General features: G+C 41.0%; 2 protein-coding genes across 3 annotated transcripts in view; one reads left to right on the forward strand and one right to left on the reverse strand.

Annotated features, from left to right (window-relative positions):
• PSME3IP1 (proteasome activator subunit 3 interacting protein 1) overlaps window positions 1-465 on the reverse strand; it is a 46,081-nt gene extending 45,616 nt beyond the window's left edge. Inside the window, exon 1 of the mRNA XM_060084561.1 lies at window positions 244-465. The gene's annotated coding sequence lies outside the window, so the exon portion shown is untranslated. The remainder of the gene's footprint in view (window positions 1-243) is intronic.
• A 244-nt stretch (window positions 466-709) lies between these two features.
• Window positions 710-20,106, forward strand: part of RSPRY1 (ring finger and SPRY domain containing 1) — a 47,028-nt gene continuing 27,631 nt past the window's right edge. The window contains exons 1-2 of one of the 2 annotated variants that reach the window (XM_060085107.1): window positions 710-844; window positions 15,559-16,063. In XM_060085107.1, coding sequence (XP_059941090.1) covers window positions 15,714-16,063 — 350 coding nt within the window. In that variant the 5' untranslated portion in view covers window positions 710-844; window positions 15,559-15,713. Of the gene's footprint in view, window positions 845-938; window positions 1,182-15,558; window positions 16,064-20,106 lie in introns of those variants that run through there. The other variant, XM_060085108.1, reaches the window with a different exon arrangement.

Genomic DNA, 20,106 nt, shown 5'->3' on the forward strand with positions numbered 1-20,106 from the left:
GCTTGAAAGGGTCGGCATCCTCCTCCACAGGACTTGAAGGCATTCCCGCGGGCTCCCTCGGCTTCCCTCAGGCTGGGCCCCGCAAGCCCCTGTCCCCGGTGACTCAGAACACTGGGCGAGAGAGCGGACTGAGGGCAGACCTGGCCCCAAACCTCCCACCAAACGCAGCCCCTCACCTCCGGAGCGAGGAAGCAGGAGCCCAGGTCTCGCTGCCTGGCCAGGGCCCAGGCCGCACTCACTTACCAGCGTGTGGGAGGCGAGACCCCCTCACCTCGGCGGCGCCCACCCCAAACCGCCACCGCAAGGGCCGTTCGCTCTTCAGTAAAAAGAAACAGAAAGAAAGTAAAAACAGAAAAAAAGCAAGAAAATAGCCTTTGCTTTTATATTTCTTTCGACCCTCCCGAGCTTCCTTTACCTCACCGCCACAACACAGCTCCACCCCCCTTCCGGCAGCGTAACCCAATCCGCACCTCTCTTCCTCCCCAGGAGACAGATGGAAATGCGGTCCCTGGAAAGCTAGCGGGAGAGACTTGATTGGGCCATTCACACTTCAGCAAGGTGATTGGCCAGCTCCCTCCAGGGGGGCGGGCCGAGCGGCGATGTCACGTGACGTGGTCTCTGAAAGATGATTGGCTTACAGGAAGAGGGATTGCCACCGAGGAAGGGGCGTTTCCTAGGGGACCGAGGGAGGGCCTGGGCGGTACGAAGCGGGGGTGGGCCCAGCACGTAATGGCAGCGCCGTGGCCTCGCGTCCATCTTTACCGCTCTCTCGGACCTGTCACAAAGGAGTTGCGCCGCCGCCGCCGCCGCCTCCTCCCTCGGGTGGGCCCGGGAGCTGGAGAAAGTCAGTGCCGCAGCCCAGTCACGCTGCTCCGGGAAGCCCCTGGGGACGCGGAGCGGGGGGAATCCCAGGGCTGGGGACGTCAGTGAGGGAGGGGAACAGCCGCCCGAGTCTGCGGCGGAGAGACCGGACTGGGGCCGGAGGAGGTTCCGAGAAGGGGCCTGGGAGGGGGTGGCGTTGGGCAGAGCCCAGGAAACAGGCCGGAGGTCCTCCAGCGAGGCCCGTGCTGAACGCGCCCGGAGAGGTTTCTGGAAGAGGGTGTTCCCCCTTTAGGGGGTTCTTGACCGAGAAGGTTGTTGGGGGTCGCCCTTCTGAGGAGGCCGCGGCTAAAGGGGCCCAGGTGAGAAGCAGGTAGCTCCTGGGAGGCTGCTGCTATTTAAGAGTGCTCTTCAGGGGTGCCCAGGGTGGAGGAGGTAGGTGGGAGGACGCTTGGGGAGGGTTTCCTTTTGTGGAGTTTGAGGTTTAGGTGGCACGAGTGGGAGGTAGACCATAGCCGGGGAAGCTTAGACGTGCCTTAGGGTCAAGAGACGCCTCAGAGAGAGAGGCTAGGAGTTGGGAGCCAGAGCTAGCGGGTTCTACCTCGAAGGCCCCATGTGACAAATGGGTAAGGGCCTGGAGAGAGGGGATTTGCTGCGCGGTTCCGGGAAGAAAAGACCCCCATCCATAGGAAAGCCTGGGTGGGGAATAGTGAGAGGGAAGCGGGAATGGCAAGCGCTTTCCTCTCAAACACAGGATTCAGCCGCTTCTGGGCATAGTGGAGGTGGAGTGGGGGAAGGCCGTCCCACCAACACGCCCTGCGTGACTCTAGATCAGGCTTTTGTTCTACCTGCTACCTCAGTTTCCCTGTCTTTGAGGGCGGAGGTAGAGGCAGAAATGGTCCACTGAGACTCTGGCGTTCTATCCTGTATAACTGTCTGAATGAGGTTGCTCCCCCTGGAGTGTTGTACTTTGAACTTCTGAAGGTTAGAAGTGTCTATTTAACTGACTGAATAGAGTCCCTTAGTTGTCCAGGCCCCTTACCTACCATCTCCTCCTCCTTAACCTCCTTAGGTCTCTTCTGTAAAATAACACAGTGTGTGAAAGTACTTTACAGACTACAAGCTGTGTGAAAGTAAAGTATTGTGATTCTACCATCAAAGGGGTAGCTGTTGAGAAATGAAAGTGAAGGCACTTTCTAAACTGTAAAGCAGTATGTAGATGTTAAGGGATTAGCATTAATACACTTGTTGATCACCTATGGAGTGCTGGGAGCCATATTGTACGGAAAGCTTCAAGGTTTACAGCTTTGTAGGTCATATAATCTTAAACCCATGATTTCAACCCCTGCTTAGATGCGGGTAGAGGGATTTCCAGTTTTGCTCCCAGAGTTTTAATTTACTTTGAACTTCTGATGGTACTGGCAGAAGGTAGCCCTATGATATAATCTTTTCCTTCGGGAATTTTTTTTTCTGACAGCTGAAATTTTCTTGTAGGTAATTTGATCTCAATATTGTAAACTACCTCCCCTTTTCCCATATATATGTATTTGTGGCCTTTGGATGTCTACAGGTAGTGAATATCATGTTTCCTCCCTCAGTTGTGATTTTATAAATGAGACCTCCTCTTTTTTCCGTGAATACTATGCCTTCCTGTAGTAGCCCCAAACTATAGATTATGAGGCGCATTAGCAATTGCGTTTATATTTCTCTTCCACAGTGGTTTTTTCTACTTTTCACCATATATAGTTTGCATTTCCTGGGGTGACATCTTGCCTTGTAGCTCCCTCTGTGAGGTTATACATACTGTGCCCATGTCTGACATTTTCCTAATTTTTGGTTAGTTGCATTTGTTAGAGCTGGTTTAACAAATATTTAGTAATTTGTGATTTTTGAAGTTTTTTTTTTTTAACAAAAAGCCGACTTGAACTTCCTGTTTTTCTAATCTTATGTTCCATGAGTCTTTTTTGAAAAAATCACTGTGGTGATTTTGTGAGCTTTCTGGTTCCCAGGGTACATGTCGTCCAGACCTACTGCTTAAGGTCTGTGTCCTGCTTTTTATGTTTTCATTATTTCTGTACTCCATGATTATTTTTACGTTATTGACTATAGGAAGTGTTCCAGCATACTCTATGTGGACTTTTTCTGCTTTGTCAGCAAAATAACTTTCCAGTTAGTAAATTGGCCAAGAATCAAGAGAAAATAAAAACTTAGCATTTTATGTAGTAGTGTGTTATTCTGTAGTGAATAGGGGAAAACAACAACTTTGAGGTATGTTTTGGCAAGAGTATAATAAAAAAAAAACCATTGTGTGTTCCTAAAGTGAATTTATTACAGTCTGTTTCAACTCATGAGCTTAATTCAGTCTATCAAGAATTGCCTATGCTTTTCCTAATAATGAAGTAATTTGTTATAATGAAATGAGAAGTCATTTTGCATTCTTTAAAATACAACTCTCTTGGACAATCTAGTACCCATATAGTTTGAAAAATTATTAGGAATTCTTGAGATGGTAATCACTATCACGCTACTTTTTTTTTAATTAATTAATTTTGGGGGGCTGTGTTGGGTCTTCGTTGCGCACAGTCTTTTCTCTCTTAATTGCGGCAAGCGAGGGCTACTCTTCGTTGCAGGGTGTGGGCTTCTCATTGAGGTGGCTTCTCTTGCTGTGGAGCACAGGCTCTAGGCACGCGGGCTTCAGTAGTTGTGGCACGCGGGCTCTAGAGCACAGGCTCAGTAGTTGTGGCACGCAGGCTTAGTTGCTCCACGGCATGTGGGATCTTCCCGGACCAGGGATCGAACCTGTGTCCCCTGCATCCGCAGGCAGATTCTTAACCACTGCACCACCAGGGAAGTCTTATTATTATGCTACTTTAAATTGGAAATTTTCTGTTTTGTGGTAGGATTCTTGTAAAGTAAGATGTGACCGTCACAGGGTTGCAAAAGTAAGTGAAAAGTCATTAGACATCACAGACAGGAACCACAGTAGAACAACAGTAATCTATTTCAAAAGAGTTATGGCCGGGGAAGGATGGGTAGTAAAGTATCTATTTAGCTTCTCTTCAAATATTTGGGCATTTTTCAAGGCATTTACCATTGAATTTGGAATGTTTTTTCCTGGTATGCAAGTTAGAAAATTGAAGAACAGAACAGTTATGAAGTAGTAAATGTCATAACTTGGGCCACCAGCTTAGGAGGAGACTTTCACAACTTTTAGAAATGCAAAAAAGTGAATATGTTCCCTTTGGTTTATCTGTTCAATAAGTTGGCTTTTGATATAGTTTTCTTACCAACCTTTATGATTAGAAAAAAAATACATATTTGTTATATTTTACTCTCAGTGTCCATTCCAGAAGGGAATGCTTGCTGGTTCAGTATGTAAAAGCATGTTTAACTGTAGATAAACTATGATATATACAAGGCTAAATGAGATAAAGTTATCTAATAAATAGTGATAAGCTCTTAGAGAATATTCCCCTTTCTCCCTCTCTAAGCTTTTGAAAACTAAGAATGCATTTGAGACAGCAAAGGATTGATGCACTCCTTAAGTTTTTAAGGAATGAACCCTGTATGTAGCTTTCTTATTGCTTGAAATTATAGTTTCCAAGCATCATTTCATGTATATATATATACATCAAGTAGAAGGTTTTGAAATACCTTACTTGGCAGGTTTATTATTACCTCAGTTTAATGTTTCAGTATTAGTTTTTTTTTCTTACCCCTTCTACCTCCTGAAGAATTAAGTTTCCTCTTCTGAGCTCCTTTAATGCAATGATTCTCAAAGTATGGCTCCTACCTGGCCCCTCTCCTTTTTTTCAGTTCTTATTGCTTCATAGTTGTTCATACCTACCTATGCCTAAAGGCTACTTATTAATAACCTACCAAGTAAATTATTAAGGATTACTAAAACATAATATTCATAAACCAAAACTAGCCCAACATTATAGAGTTTATTGTTATCTCTAATACCTTTTTCTCCCAGGAAGTACTGTCATGGGAAACTTGGCACCAAAGCAAAGCTTCTTACATGTCATATGCAGAATGGGGATTCCTACAATATTCAGGAAGGGATGATGCTTATTTGGGATGCATCATCAGTATTGTCTCAAATTGATCTCGGTTTTTCATCGTGTTTCCTCTTTATTTTTCATTAAAGTTACTGTTAGCTTTATCTTTATCAATTTAATTTATGGACTTTCAGTTAACCTTTCACTGTGTGGTCAGGGATATTTGTACCAACAATATTTTGGCTTATTTAAGACATGAATATGTTGCAGTGCAAATATAAATCCTTCATTCCTCTTTTGCTAATGCTGATTTATACAGTCACCTAAAAACTTTCTCCTATGGAGATACTTGAATGTTACTAGGTTCCTTTTCCACTGGAAGAATGGTGGAGCGAGAGGCCTCCTCCTAGTGAACCTGACACTATATGCATGGGCTTCTGTGGCAGGTGCTATATTATGGGTTGGGCGCTCTGTGTTGTCTGTCCTTCATCCGTTTAAGAAGAGCATGAGGGACCTTTTTTCATCTTTGCTCTGTGCCTGGCATATAAGCATTAGATTCATATTTATTTATTTATTTATTTATTTTTTTTTTTTTGCGGTATGCGGGCCTCTCACTGTTGTGGCCTCCCCCGTTGCGGAGCACAGGCTCCGGACGCGCAGGCTCCGGACGCGCAGGCTCAGCGGCCATGGCTCACGGGCCCAGCCGCTCCGCGGCATATGGGATCCTCCCAGACCGGGGCACGAACCCGTATCCCCTGCATCGGCAGGCGGACTCTCAACCACTTGCGCCACCAGGGAGGCCCTAGATTCATATTTATTAAGTGATGTTGTCTCAGCTTCTCAAAGAAATAAATTTTTTTACAGATTTTTAAAAACATTTTTATTGGAGTATAATTGCTTTACAATAGTGTGTTAGTTTCTGCTTTATAACAGAGTGAATCAGTTATACATATACATATATCCCCTTTACAGATTTTAGAATAAACTCACTTAAAATGCTTATTGAATACCTGTTAGGTTCTGGTAGGTATACAGTCGAGAGAGCAATTGAGTGTTTTCAGACACCACTTTAAGTGGATCTCATTAAGGAAAGTGTGGCTATTCATACTGTTTACACATTTTGTTTGCTTTTCTTAATAGCAAAGAGTTTCCTATAACAGAAAAATCCTTTTCCTTCAGATTTGTTAATCATGTATGTGTTTGAATGACACATCTATATTATTTCCTGTTATTTGGTCTCCTGGAAGTGAGAATCCCAAACAGCATGGAGTATTACATTTGTTTTTCTCCTCTGTATGGTAGCCATCATTAGCACTTACCTCAGTTCTTCCTTAGCATTTCCTTTTTTGGGTCCAAGGCACATTTTTCAACCTTTGAGACCAGACAGGGATTATTCATTTCTCCTTTTTTTTTTTTTCCCCCTCTCTTTTTTACTGTTATTTGCTTCTGGAAATCCCTTACTCTGTGCTAGCCGTAAATACTCCTCTAACAGTTTAACCAGAAAAATTATCTACTTTTCCCTCAAAGATGTACTTTCTTAAACCAACTTCAGTGCATAAGAGAAATATCAGAATCATTCAGTGCTTTTCCCAGACATCTTGAAGGTTACAATCCAGGGGATAAGAATACTCTATGTGACTTAAACCTCAAGTGCCCAGTGCCACTGCAGACAGTTTGGGACACCTGGATGACATGTAAAAATATCTTATCAGAGCTGCCTTTCCTTTTGGGGGAAAAGTGAAGTTCCAACCAAATATTTCACAATCTTTCACTTCCCTTTCCCCTGAATATCAGATACCTTAGAGTCTAGAGACAAAAAATGCTCTTGTTAAAATGTCTTTAGGTGGTTTCTGTTTCGACTGGCAAGTGTTCTCTTGATATACAATACACCTTTCTTATCTACTTTGCTACCAAAGAATCTTGTTGCCCTCCAAGTTTTCCCCATTTAAATACAAGAAAATTGTGGTCATTGGGGTGTCCTGCAGGATATTTTAAAAGCACATATATTTCTGGGTAAGTTTCCCTGTCTTGATAGGGTTTGAGTTATACAGGTATACACACTAGACAAAGTTCAGCACATACATGGTTAAGACCTGTACATTTTAGTACATATAAATATAACCTCAAAACATATTGAAGTCCAGTTAGCGATATGCATACTGAATTTTTTAGGGGGAAGTATACTGATGCCTTTGAAATGCATCCAAAAAAATAGGTGGATTGATGATGGATAGAGATGTGTAGAGATGTGATAAAGCAAGTATAGTAATATGTAAATGGTAGAATCTAGGTGGTGGGTATATAGGTGTTCACTGTAAAATTCACCTTTGCTATATGTTTGAAATTTTTCATAATAAAATGTCGGAGGGGCATAATGAACATTACACTGGAAGCTATCACTTGTAATGCATTCACTTTCTTAGGGGAAAAATCCAAAACATTTTCTAAGGAGAGAAAATCATTAATATTTCCAGTGTATTATATATTGTTATTGTTCATGCTATACAATTTAGCCTTTGGGTGGTGGATTGGAAACAAGTGCTGCATCCACTGTTTTGGAACAATGAGGTAAAGACGACAGCAATAGTAATTTTATGCCCAAAGTTTGGTTTTTCTTCCTATGGTCATTCATTTAACCTCTCCTGTCTTGGCAGCACAATCCTGAAGTCTTATTTTCAGAGAAAAGAAAGTGTTCTTAAAGTCACTGAGCTGTATTATGATTGAATGCAAGCAAATATTTGAAGAGATGAATCATTGATTCCTGGACCATTTGTTAGAGAGGGTTAGGCCATTTGGCAGATGTCTCTGTGGTGAGCTGTTTATGATGGTAGAGGTCTGTGTTTTGAGAACCAGACCTCACTCCTTTAACACTAAACTTACTGAGAGCCCAAGTTTGTTTTTTCCCCCTCTCAGAGTGGCTTTAAAACATAAGAAATGTAAAATTAATAAATCATAAATGATATAGAAATGGAAATAATAGTCTTTACTTTCTTTTTTCAAAGGGGGAGGATAAAAATAAATAATACTACACTTCAGAGAAGTAGATTTGCAAAGGAAATGTTTGTAATTATGCCCTTTTAGCAAAATAGTCATGAACAGTGTAATGATTTAAAAAGCATTACCATTTCGATGGTAAGAAAAGTATTTCTTTTTTAAAAATAAATTTATTTATTTTTATTTATTTATTATTTTTGGCTGTGTTGGGTCTTCGTTGCTGCCCGCAGGCTTTCTCTAGTTGCGGCGAGTGGGGGCTACTCTTCGTTGCGGGGCGCGGCTTCTCGTTGACGAGCACAGGCTCTAGGCGCCCGGGCTTCAGTAGTTGTGGCTCGCAGGCTCTAGAACGCAGGCTCAGTAGTTGTGGCGCACGAGCTTAGTTACTCTGCAGCATGTGGGATCTTCGTGGACCAGGGCTCGAACTTTTGTCCCCTGCATTGGCAGGTGGATTCTTAACCACTGTGCCACCAGGGAAGCCCAAGAAAAATATTTCTGCTAAGCAGTGGCATCCAGTGGTATCACTATCATGAAATCAGTTGATGATTGCCACAGCTGCAAATCTGATAATTGTATATATTTAAATTATGTGACTAGCTTTTTTTTTTTTGGTTTCAAAACTGACTTGACCATCTAATGCTAAGTAGTCTTCAAACTTAAGGTGAAGTATATAGGTATTACAAATGTGTTGCCTTTACATAATCTCTAGTCTTACTCATTTTCCATTCCATTCAGTCTGTCAACCCTTGGATAACATTACCCATAAGCAGGGTACCGTCTAGGTCCAGTATGATGCTTCATATGATGGATGTGGTGGGAAATAATAGGGAGCTGTTTCATTGTGTTAGTATGTACCGTACATAATCACTAATGGATGTAACTGTTTTCTAATGGTTATTTTGGCTAACCTCTCCAAAAGACTATGTTCAGAGATAGTCTCAGTTCATTTTTCTGGAAAAGGAGATTAACTTTTTAGACCCCAGAAGAATCACCCTTTAGTGTTTCAATTTGTCCCTTCATTCAGTCCGGAAGTCCTGCCTACAGTGCCAGTTTCTGTGTTGGGTTCTATAGCACAGTGATTTCCAGACCTGGCCACCATCAGAATCACCTGGGGAGCTTTTAAGAAAACACTTGCTTGGGCCACATCCTAGAAATTCAGATGCTGGCTATTTGCAGTAGAACCAGGAATTTGGATTTTAAGAAGTACCTAAGTGACTCTAATGCCCATCACCTTCTGGATTATTAAGCTACAATCTTTTCCAAGGTTCTTTGCCTAAAAGTATAGATAGGTAAAAATTATTTCAGTACAGGGTAGATGAGTTCTATAAAAGATGAGTTTGTTAGTTTTCTTAGTGCTCTTATATAAGACAGATCTGATTCCAGAGCCCCCACCTCCCAGATTATCTGGTTACTTCTGATTAGCTACCTGCTCATTTTATAATAACATCTTGCATTTGGGGATCCATTTTACATGTTGGGCACTGTGCCATGTGTTTTACATGTACTATTTCATTTAATCCTCATAGAACTACTATGAGGTGTAAGAACTATTACTATCTCCATGTTTTTTGTTTTGTTTTTTAAATTTATTTATTTGTTTGTTTGTTTATTTTTGGCTGCATTGGGTCTTCGTTGCTGCATGCGGACTTTCTCTAGTTGTGGTGATATGGGGCTGCTCTTCGTTGTGGTGCGTGGGCTTCGCATTACAGTGCTTGTTGCAGAGCACAGGTTCTAGGTGCACAGGCTTTAGTAGTTGTGGCGCACGGGCTTAGTTGCTCCGCGGCATGTGGGATCTTCGTGGACCAGGGCTCAAACCCGTGTCCCCTGCATTAGCAGGCGGATTCTTAACCACTGCGCCACCAGGGAAGCCCTCCATGTTTTAAAGTGTGTCAGTAGTCAGGATAATTAGAATGCATAGCTGGAAATATTGCAGGGCTGGGACCTGTGCCCAAACTGTGTGACTGCAAAGCCAGTGCCCTTGTACTGTAGGTGGCCTCTGGCATCCCGTACAAGATCTGTACACTGAATGTTACTGTCTTAAAACAATGGTCCTTGGAAAGTGGGCCACATAATGCTTTTTCGAATGAGATAAAATGAAGCTGTCTAAAGTGTAATTGTTTAGCTTCACCACCCAGTCTTTTGCCTAAGGTATTCACAATTTAGTCTCTGAGAAGTGTCATAAGTGACAGCCATTTCCAGATGAAAAGCTACATTTTTTAGTGCTGAATAAATCTGAAAGATCATACATTTTGTTCACTTATTTGTCCTGCTTTTGGCTGTAACCCTCAAGAGTACTCTGTATGCTCATTTCAGAAAAAAATTGAAGAGAACAGCTCTTATTTTTTCCTTGTATGTTTCATAGTCTTTGCTTTGAAATGCCTCCTGGCTTCTCCCCCATAATTAACTTATTTATACCTGGTCTTTGCAGATAGTCCTTCAAAAAGAGTCTTTAGTTTTAAAATATTGAAAATATTTGTATTTTTTTACTCAGTTTCCTTCTCTGACAAATTTTGTAGTTGACATCATTTTCTAGGTCATTTAAGGAAAATGACTCTTTTGGAAAAAATTGACCTGAACTATACTTGAGTTCAATTTGGAAATAGAAAAAAAAAACAAAAACAAAACAAACAAAAAACCCACTACATTTAATTCTCCTCACCTCCAAATTAGTCAGATTTTTAGAAATACCTGTATTATTGGATATCTTCCATTTGCTTTGAAATGTACTAAATGGAAATCTGCATGGATTTAATAATTCTACATTCAGTTTAAATAAGCCTTAACAAAAATAATTTGGATAGAATAAAGTTTAAGACTTTGATGAGGACACGGGGAGGGGGAAGGGTAAGCTGGGACAAAGTGAGAGAGTGGCATGGACATATATACACTACCAAGTGTAAAATAGATAGCTAGTGGGAAGCAGCCGCATAGCACAGGGAGATCAGCTTGGTGCTTTGTGACCACCTAGAGGGATGGGATACGGAGGGTGGGAGGGAGACGCAAGAGGGAGGAGATATGGGGTTATGTGTACACATATAGCTGATTCACTTTGTTATACAGCAGAAACTAACACACCATTGTAAAGCAATTATACTCCAATAAAGATGTTTAAAAAAAATTTGAGATCCAACAAAATTCCTTCCTTTCTTTCTTTCTCTTTCTTATGTATTTATTTTTAAATTTAAAAATTTCATCCATTTGGAATTTTCAAATATGGCTTGTGATAGGAATCTCATTCCCCTTACATGGATAGTTAGTTGTATCCTAACAGATAATCTATATATCATGACTCACACTTTTCCACTGGTTTTTCAGTGTCTGCAAACTTATTTTTAACCCACTGCTTTCCTCACAATCACGCCCAACATTGTTTCTTGTTAGTTATTCTAAATCGCTCTACAAGTGTTAGCATTAAGCTGTAACTTTATAGGATCCCCTGTTCTCTCCCCTTCAGGGCTTTGTTTTCTGAGACTTAATCTCACCTTGACATCCTCAAATCATTGCCGATATTTTTAGTACCTGATTTGTCTCCCTTCCTCAGGTATGCCTTCTCCAATTTAATGTGTCATGTTGGATTGAATCTACTGTTTGCATGTCATGTCCATCCCAACTTCCATACTGATTGCATGGAAAGGTTCTGGAGCTTTAGAGAAGCCAGTGGAATTCCCTCCTGCTCTGATAACATTGAGAGCACCTCCCCAGGAGAAAGAGCGTTCATTCCCAAGTAGAGCTCCCTTGTATCAAATCTTGGACCACTACATTCTGCCATCCGCAAAGTATTAGCTGGTTTAGCCACAGATGTTTATAGACTATTGGTTAAGAAACTATGTTAATCCAGAGTATGGATTTCTGTACAGCCTTAAATGAAATGAGGTCATTTTATATATACTGGTATAGAAAGATGTTAAGGGGGGAAAAGCAAATCATAGAAAATATGGTGATGTTCTAATTAATTTTTTTAAAACCAATTTGTAAGTACATAATAATGGTGTGGAAACAGATTCATGAAGCTTTTAGCAGGGGTTACCTCCGGGAAGGGAATGGGCTATGAAGAAAGCCTTTCAGAAAAGAGCAAAAGACCTTTGCAGCATTTAGGTCTTAAAATGAACATGTATTCACTTTTTATGTTTTTTTGTTTTTGTTTGCTTGTTTGTTTGGGCCGCATTTCGGCATGTGGGATCTTAGTTCCCTGACCAGGGATTGAACCTGTGCCCCCTGCAGTGGAAGCACAGAGTCTTAGCCACTGGACCACCAGCGAATTCCCTCTCACTTTTTATTTTTTAAAAATCACCAAATGTAAAATAGATAGCTAGTGGGAAGCAGCCACACAGCACAGGGAGATCAACTCAGTGCTTTGTGACCACCTAGAGGTGGGATAGGGAGGGTGAGAGGGAGACACAAGAGGGAGGAGATAGGGGGATATATGTATATGTATAGCTGATTCACTTTGTTATAAAGTAGAAACTAACACACCACTGTAAAGCAACTATACTCCAATAAAGATGTTAAAAAAAATCAATGGGGCTTCCCTGGTGGCGCAGTGGTTGAGAGTCCGCCTGCCGATGCAGGGGATGCGGGTTCGTGCCCCGGTCTGGGAAGATCCCACGTGCCGCGGAGCGGCTGGGCCCGTGAGCCATGGCTGCTGAGCCTGCGCATCCGGAGCCTGTGCTCCGCAACGGGAGAGGCCACAACAGTGAGAGGCCTGCATACCAAAAAAAAAAAAAAAAAATCAATGGATGAAAAAATTTTAACCTAATAATTTAAGATTTCAAGGAAGTGACATTAGCTAGGTTACTGCCCAGTGGCAGGCCTGCCAGAAACCTTGGATTCTTACCTCCTGTCATCCAAATTGTTCCAGCAGTGCCTTCTCTGTGAACTTTCTTGTGAGAAGGGCCAAAGCATCACTTTTTTTATAAAACCTAATGTTTGCTGTCTTTGAGATTTTACCACTTCTTTTTTTTTTTTTAATTTTATTTGGTTGTGCCAGGTCTTAGTTGCAGCTCTCAGGCTCCTTAGTTGTGGCATGCGAACTCTTAGATGCAGCATGCATGTGGGATCTATTTCCCTGACCAGGGATTGAACCCGAGCCCCTTGCATTGGGAGCACGGAGTCTTATCCATTGTACCACCAGGGAAGTTCCAAAGCATCACTTCTTTTTTTTTTTTTTTTAATTTTATTTATTTATTTATTTATATTTTGGGCTGTGTTGGGTCTTCATTTCTGTGTGTGGGCTTTCTCTAGTTGCGGCGAGCGGGGGCCACTCCTCATCGCGGTGCGCGGGCCACTCACTGTCGCGGCCTCTCTTGTTGCGGAGCACAAGCTCCAGATGCGCAGGCTCAGTAGTCGTGGCTCACAGGCCCAGCCGCTCTGCAGCATGTGGGATCTTCCCAGACCAGGGCTTGAACCCGTGTCCCCTGCATTGGCAGGCAGACCCTCAACCACTGCGCCACCAGGGAAGCCCCAAAGCATCACTTCTTAAATGTTGCTTTTTGGTCTTTCTCAGAAACCAGCATAATTTATAAGATCAACAGAAATTTATACCAAGGACCCTTTAAAAGAGTTATTTCTGATTTCTGTCTCCTTTTAAGCATTGAAATCTCTTGGTTATCTACCCTTTGGAGGGAATTATATATTATACCCTGGTCCCTGCAGTGATGGGTATGGTATGGTATTACTTCCACTCTTTGCTGTTTCAGAATGTGTTCTTTCATTTATTTATTTATTTTTAATTTATTTTTGGCTGTGCCACACAGTTTGTAGGATCTCAGTCCCCCAACCAGGGATTGAACCCGGACCAGGGATTGAACCCGGGCCACAGCAGTGAAAGTGCCGAATCCTAACCACTAGACCACCAGGGAATTCCCACTGTGTTCTCTTTTAAAAGGTTATTTTCAGCTGAATCCTTGCATCATATTCCTACCTATACTTCAGTCACATCCTTTAAAGTACAACCTCCAAATTTTGAAGACAGCCTGACTATTTTGGGAGAACCAGGAACAACTGTCGTATTGCTTGGCTCAGCCATTGCTGTCTTGGTAGTCTGGAGGGAGATAATGTCTATCCATTGCCTCTCCTCTCTCCTCTTCTTCCCTCCCTCCCTTACCCTGTCCCTCCCCCTCTCTACATATTAGATTAGATTAAATATTATATATATATTTTTTTCCCTTCCATTTTTCCCCTATGAGCAGTAATTAGACTGGGCAAATATTTAAAAGAATTTACTACAAATCTGTCCAAAATAACAGAAATAAGTTTTCTCTTGCTTCTGATCCCACTAAATTATTTTATTTATATCTATTTCTGAGCCAGTACTCAAGATATGAGGATGTAATTGTAAATAGCCAAATGTTGAGCAGAGACTACCAGTCTCTAATCCTATGTACCAGTCTCTAATCCTTATGTGTCTGTTTGTGTCCTTATGGGTCCTAGTCTTCAGGTCTCAACATGATTTTTTACTTTTTGCTACCCGCCCCACGTTAGTCTCCTACTTCCAAATCTTTACTTCTTCTTACACGTAACCAGATTTCCTCAGCTTAATGAAGAGCTGGCTCTATCATTAGGCTTTTTTTTTTTTTTATGATAAACATGCTGTGTGGGATGAGAATGGCCATCCACAAATTCCTGGAGGGTGGGGACTGTATCTTGTTCATCTTTATTCTCCCAGTGCCAGCCTGGTGCCTGATATGAGGTGCTCAGACAAAGATCATTGGTGCATCCCTGTTCTTAACTTTGTAGCAGTTGTGTGCAAAAAACTTATCATTGTGAAAATGTAACCTTGTGATATATATTTACCTTCCCCAAAACAGAGTCTTGCTTACATAACAGAAAAACTCTGTAACTAGTTATATGATTTCTGTAAATTCTCAAGAGTGCCTCCAAATGGGAAATCTATGCAGTTTGGGTAATTTAAACAGAACGCTCTGGGCTTCCCTGGTGGCGCAGTGGTTGAGAGTCCGCCTGCTGATGCAGGGGACATGGGTTCGTGCCCTGGTCTGGGAAGATCCCACATGCCACGGAGCAGCTGGGCCCGTGAGCCATGGCCGCTGAGCCTGCGCGTCCAGAGCCTGTGCTCCGCAACAGGAGAGGCCACAACAGTGAGAGGCCCGCGTACCGCAAAAAAGAAAAAAAAAAACAAAACAGAACACTCTATCCTTTTATTATTATTGTTATAAAATGGGTGCTATCACGTTGGTATCATAACTTTTTTTTTCTGTCCTTTTTTTAAACTTTTTATTTTATATTGGAGTATAGCAGATCAACAACATTGTTACAGTTTCAGTTGTACAGCAAAGCGACTCAGCCATACATATACTTGTAACCATCCTTCCCCATATAGACAAATATCTGTAATTAGATATTTTTATTTGAAACATATTAAAATTTCTCATACACTTAAATTAAGAAATGAGACAATTTTTTTAATCCACAAAAGGAGCCCTTAAAACAGTTGCACACATTCTTCTCATGTATTTCTGTATGGATATATATATTTTTTAAATCTATGGTAACTCCTGTGGTTTACAGGGATATAGTTTAGCAATCAACTTTATGCTATAATGATAGAAAGGAATCACTGGTTGTTAATTCTTACATAAAGACACCTCTTTGCGTCAGAAACCTATAAAAATAACCAAAGATGGTTCTTCATTGTAATCCTAATATCTATAATATCAGACTAGGAAAGTTGGAGTAATTGAGTAGGCGAGAATCTTTTATGCATTTTCCTTTTCCTTTTTTCTTTTAGAACTGCCACTGGATGACCAGGATTCCTTGTAATTGATAATGTTGGAGATCAACTCTGCAACTTGCTTCAGCATTCAGTTGTTAAAAACAAATAGGATGCAGGTTCCTCAAATCCAGATTATGACAACAGTACTTGGAAAACTGAAAACTATCTAAATGATTATCTTTGGTTGGGCTGTGTTCTTAGCGAGCAGAAGCCTTGGCCAGGGTCTGCTGTTGACTCTTGAGGAGCCCATAGCCCGCTTCCTGGGGACTAGAGGTGCCGCTGCTACCATGGGTAATTCCTGTATCTGCCGAGACGACAGTGGAGCAGAAGACAGCGTCGACACCCCGCAGCAGCAGGCCGAGAACAGTGCAGTACCCACTGCTGACGTGAGGAGCCAACCCCGGGACCCTGTTCGGCCACCAAGGAGGGGCCGAGGACCTCACGAGCCAAGGAGAAAGAAACAAAATGTCGACGGGCTAGTGCTGGACACACTGGCAGTCATACGGACTCTTGTAGATAAGTAAGTATCTGGCTCACGGTCACCTCCTATCTAATGAAAAGCCTTCTGCCAGGAACCATAACTTTTGGACTTCTTCCTTTCATTAGGATATATTTGCCAAGACTTGCTGCTCATAGGGCGAGGGGAGAATATTTTATTTCTCCTCTGATGGCAGAGTAAATTATAAGACGTGATGTTTTTACTTGCTAACATCTCCACCGGTCGGGAAATGTGTAAACATTTCTGTAGCAGAAAGCACTTTAAAGCTATGATCTTTATTGGGGAACGTAGTCAGTATGGAGTGAGTTTGTGCTGAAGTTACAAGAGGTAATGGTTTCACGAAGAACTCACTCTTATCTTGCTTGACTATCTACTCCACTGACCAGAGATTCAAGATGAATTGTTTTACCAAGAGCATAGCTGCATGCAACTTCCGTTGGCAATGGAAGGACTTAAGTCAAGGAGAGTTTTCATCCTCCTCCCTCTTTTTTATCCCTTAGTTGGCCCTCTTAGATCCATTTGGGAAGCTTTTAAATTAAAAGAAGCTGCAGGACACACCTGTACCTGTTTTGTTTTCCCCTCTGCTTTGTCTAAGTACGAAATCCCAGATTGAATAACAGTGAAATTAAAGGGCATTGTTCAAGTTGAAAAAAATATTTTAACTTAACCCTATAGCACAGTAGTTAGGAGTAGGTTTTAGAATCATGGTGGACAAAGGTTCAAATTCTAGGCCAGCCCCTTAACTAGCTACATGACACTGAGTAAATTACTTCTTTTAAGCCTCAGATTCCTCATTATAAAAGGAGAATAATACCTTTCTTACAAGGATTATCATGATAAAATATATATAAAGCATCTAGTATGGTGCCTTGCATGTAACAATTGCTCAATAGAAGACAGTATTTTTTTAAAAGTTCTATCTGGGTTCTTTTTGCTTCAGGGTCAGCTAGATTACATATTTAAGTATCTAAATATTTGATAATCACATTTATAAAAACACAGTGTTGTTTATTCCTGAGAAAGTATAGCATAAAGCAAGGTATGCCTGTGCATATTATTCTGAGGTATTTTTTTCCTCATAGAAATAAATTTATTTTGCACATTTTTCTATCTGCCATAGAGCATGCTGGGGGAAGGTAGTTCTTACAAATATTCACCATAACCAATTCAGAAAGGCCTTCCTAAGTTTACTAAAACCTGCCTTTGAAGTAGTTCTGGTACCTGAATTAATTTAATGTAGTCTTTATATGCTTGTGGGAAATATCTGTTGAATATAAATCTATGCCATTTACATCCTCTAAATTCAAGCAAGGGTCTAGAAGCTGTTATGTAAAGTTTCTTCACGGTGACATTTAAAACGTGCTGTGAAATTGTAACGAAAAGTTGTCCTTCCCAAATAAGGAAGTAAACCACAGCAGTGTTATTTAAGCCCATTGGAAAAACAGGTACAGAATAGACTTTGCTGTATTTTTAAAAAGGGTGATTAAGAGAGTGTGGGGGCAAAGCAGGAGGACCTTTATTTCCAAGCTTCAGGAAAATATTACAAATTATAAGAGAACTTGTTGCTAAAGCACATAATCCACTTATGTGAGGCAAGTAGTGTACACTTGAATAACAGCCTAACTTTTACCTTAAACCTGTTTGTACTGAATTATAGTTAAAACTCTTCTGAGAATGGGAAAATTAGGCAGATGCAGAGCAAGTATGAAGGGACATGTTGGAGAATATAATGGCAAAGCGGGGTTCAGACAGTTTGTAAACAGTTACATAGCTTATTTTTTTTTAACTGCTAAAGAAAAGAATTTCTTAACCTGCGAAGTTTATAAGGCTATTAAAACTAAACATAAAAGACAGGACAGATGGGCTTAGTAAGAATATATGTAAAAGGGTGTATGCAGATATTACAATGATAAAATGACCTATATTTATTGTTCTCCTCTCTCCTTGTTACTTAGGAGAGGATGACCTTGATTTGAGAGGACAGTACAGTTCTTAATGGCATAGTGAGAGACCTGCTATAGGAAATACACTTGAAATACACTTATTTTAAAATCATTTTGAAGTTTGATTATTTGGGTTTTTTTTTTGGTAGTAACTTTACCCTCAGATTGCTAATGGTATTAATGTTATTCTCATGACTTTGGAATTTTAATTTGCAGGCTCCTCCTGACGGAAGTTTTTTTCCTCACACTGTGTGTGTGTGTGTGTGTGTGTGTGTGTGTGTGTGTGTGTGTGTTCCCTGTCTTTTTCTCCCTTTCTTTCTGTCACCTTTGTTGTCTCCATCTGGGTCTCAGGGACCTTCAGTCCACAGCTGAACCTAAAAGTGGTGGCTCTGAGTTCCCATCCCACTGTAAGAAGCCCAGGTCCTGCTGCATGGCTTTCTCTGCCTTTTTCTGTCACCAGAGACTTGCAGGTTTATACCGGTTGCAGCTCAGATTATCATTCAGAGCTTTGCAACTCCTTTCACTGAGAGCGGTACCCTGTTCCCACTTTATTTGGTGAGTTTGCTCCATCACTTGCACAGGTGGGGTTTTGGTCCCCATTACCTGCCTTGCAGGCATAAAGCTCCTGGTGACCTCTGTCTAGTTCTTGACCCAGAGCCCAGTAGTCTTATGACTTTAGCTTTTGTCTTCCACCGGAAGTTTCTGCTCTATTTCTGTTCCACAAAGAATTTTGTCGTGTTTTTTTGAGTGTAAGGATGTGTATGTCCTTTAAGTGTGTCTGTATAGAATTCAGGTGCTCATATTCCTTATTGGTCACTGACCTTGTCATATTTTTATTAGTTTGCCCTTCTTCCCTAATCCCATTGTCCTTTTTACCACCCACCTCCAAATATCAGTAGGTAATCATTCTACTGAATTTAAGGTATGTTCTTCCAATATGCCTGGCATATGTTTGTTTATGTCTGTATAGGAAGTTTATAAATATTGTTTTGTGTATGATTTTAAAATTTAACATAACAGAGAAGTCTCTTTGGTTTTAACTTCTCTCAGTATTATATTTGAGACCTATGTTGCTGTATATAAAGCTACAACTGCTTCTGACTGCTACAGAGTATTCCTTTGTATGCTCAAAAGTACTATATTTTGTTATCATATAATCTGGTGACAGTCACTTAGGTTACTACTTCTAAATTTTTTGTTCCTACAAATAGCATTGCAGCAAATAACCTCATATACACCTGTGTAATAATTTATCTAGCATTGTTGAGTATATGCATACTTAATTTCATTATTGCCAGATTGCCCCAGAGCAATGTTTGTATCAGTTAGTTATATCATTTAAGACAATTCTTTTAAATAAGAATTTTCCCTTATTATGAAAAGGCAAAGGATGTGTCAAACACCGGCACCTAATGAGTACCTGAAATGAATTTAGTAATTCGCATATTGCAAGGTTATTCTGAGGATTAAAAGATTGAAGACAATAGTTTTTGTTTTTGTTTTTTTTCACAGTGAAACAGAGAGCCACAATAGGTAAACAAATAAGCAGTGAATATACTCCTTAAATAATTAGATTATCATTGTTTGATGGGAACTATTTCATTCATTATTAAAAGTTCCCCTAGGGCTTCCCTGGTGGCGCAGTGGATGAGAGTCCGCCTGACGATGCAGGGGACACGGGTTCGTGCCCCGGTCCAGGAAGATCCTACATGCCACAGAGCGGCTAGGCCCCTGAGCCATGGCCGCTGAGCCTGCGCGTCTGGAGCCTGTGCTCCGCAACGGGAGAGGCCACAACAGTGAGAGGCCCGCGTACTGAAAAAAAAAAAAAAAAAGTTCCCCTAAAGTACCTCTTTGGATTCCTGAGATCACAGTTTGAAAATCCACTGAATTAAGGGGAAAATGCCATTTTAGAGCAGTGACTAGAAGATTAAGTAGCTCCTTAATTAAGTTTGGTTTCTTTTTCTTCTAACACCATTTTATGAAGTTTAAGCACATAGTGATATTTACCAAAAGGACACTTAAAAATGAAGATGTTACGTAGGCCCTTGCTTCTGTAAGTCCTCATTTGGGATTGTCATCTCCCTTCCTGGTGATTCTTTGAGGTACATATGAGCAAGATGA

This window comes from Mesoplodon densirostris, chromosome 19, assembly GCF_025265405.1.
Source record: "Mesoplodon densirostris isolate mMesDen1 chromosome 19, mMesDen1 primary haplotype, whole genome shotgun sequence".
Taxonomy (NCBI): domain Eukaryota; kingdom Metazoa; phylum Chordata; class Mammalia; order Artiodactyla; family Ziphiidae; genus Mesoplodon; species Mesoplodon densirostris.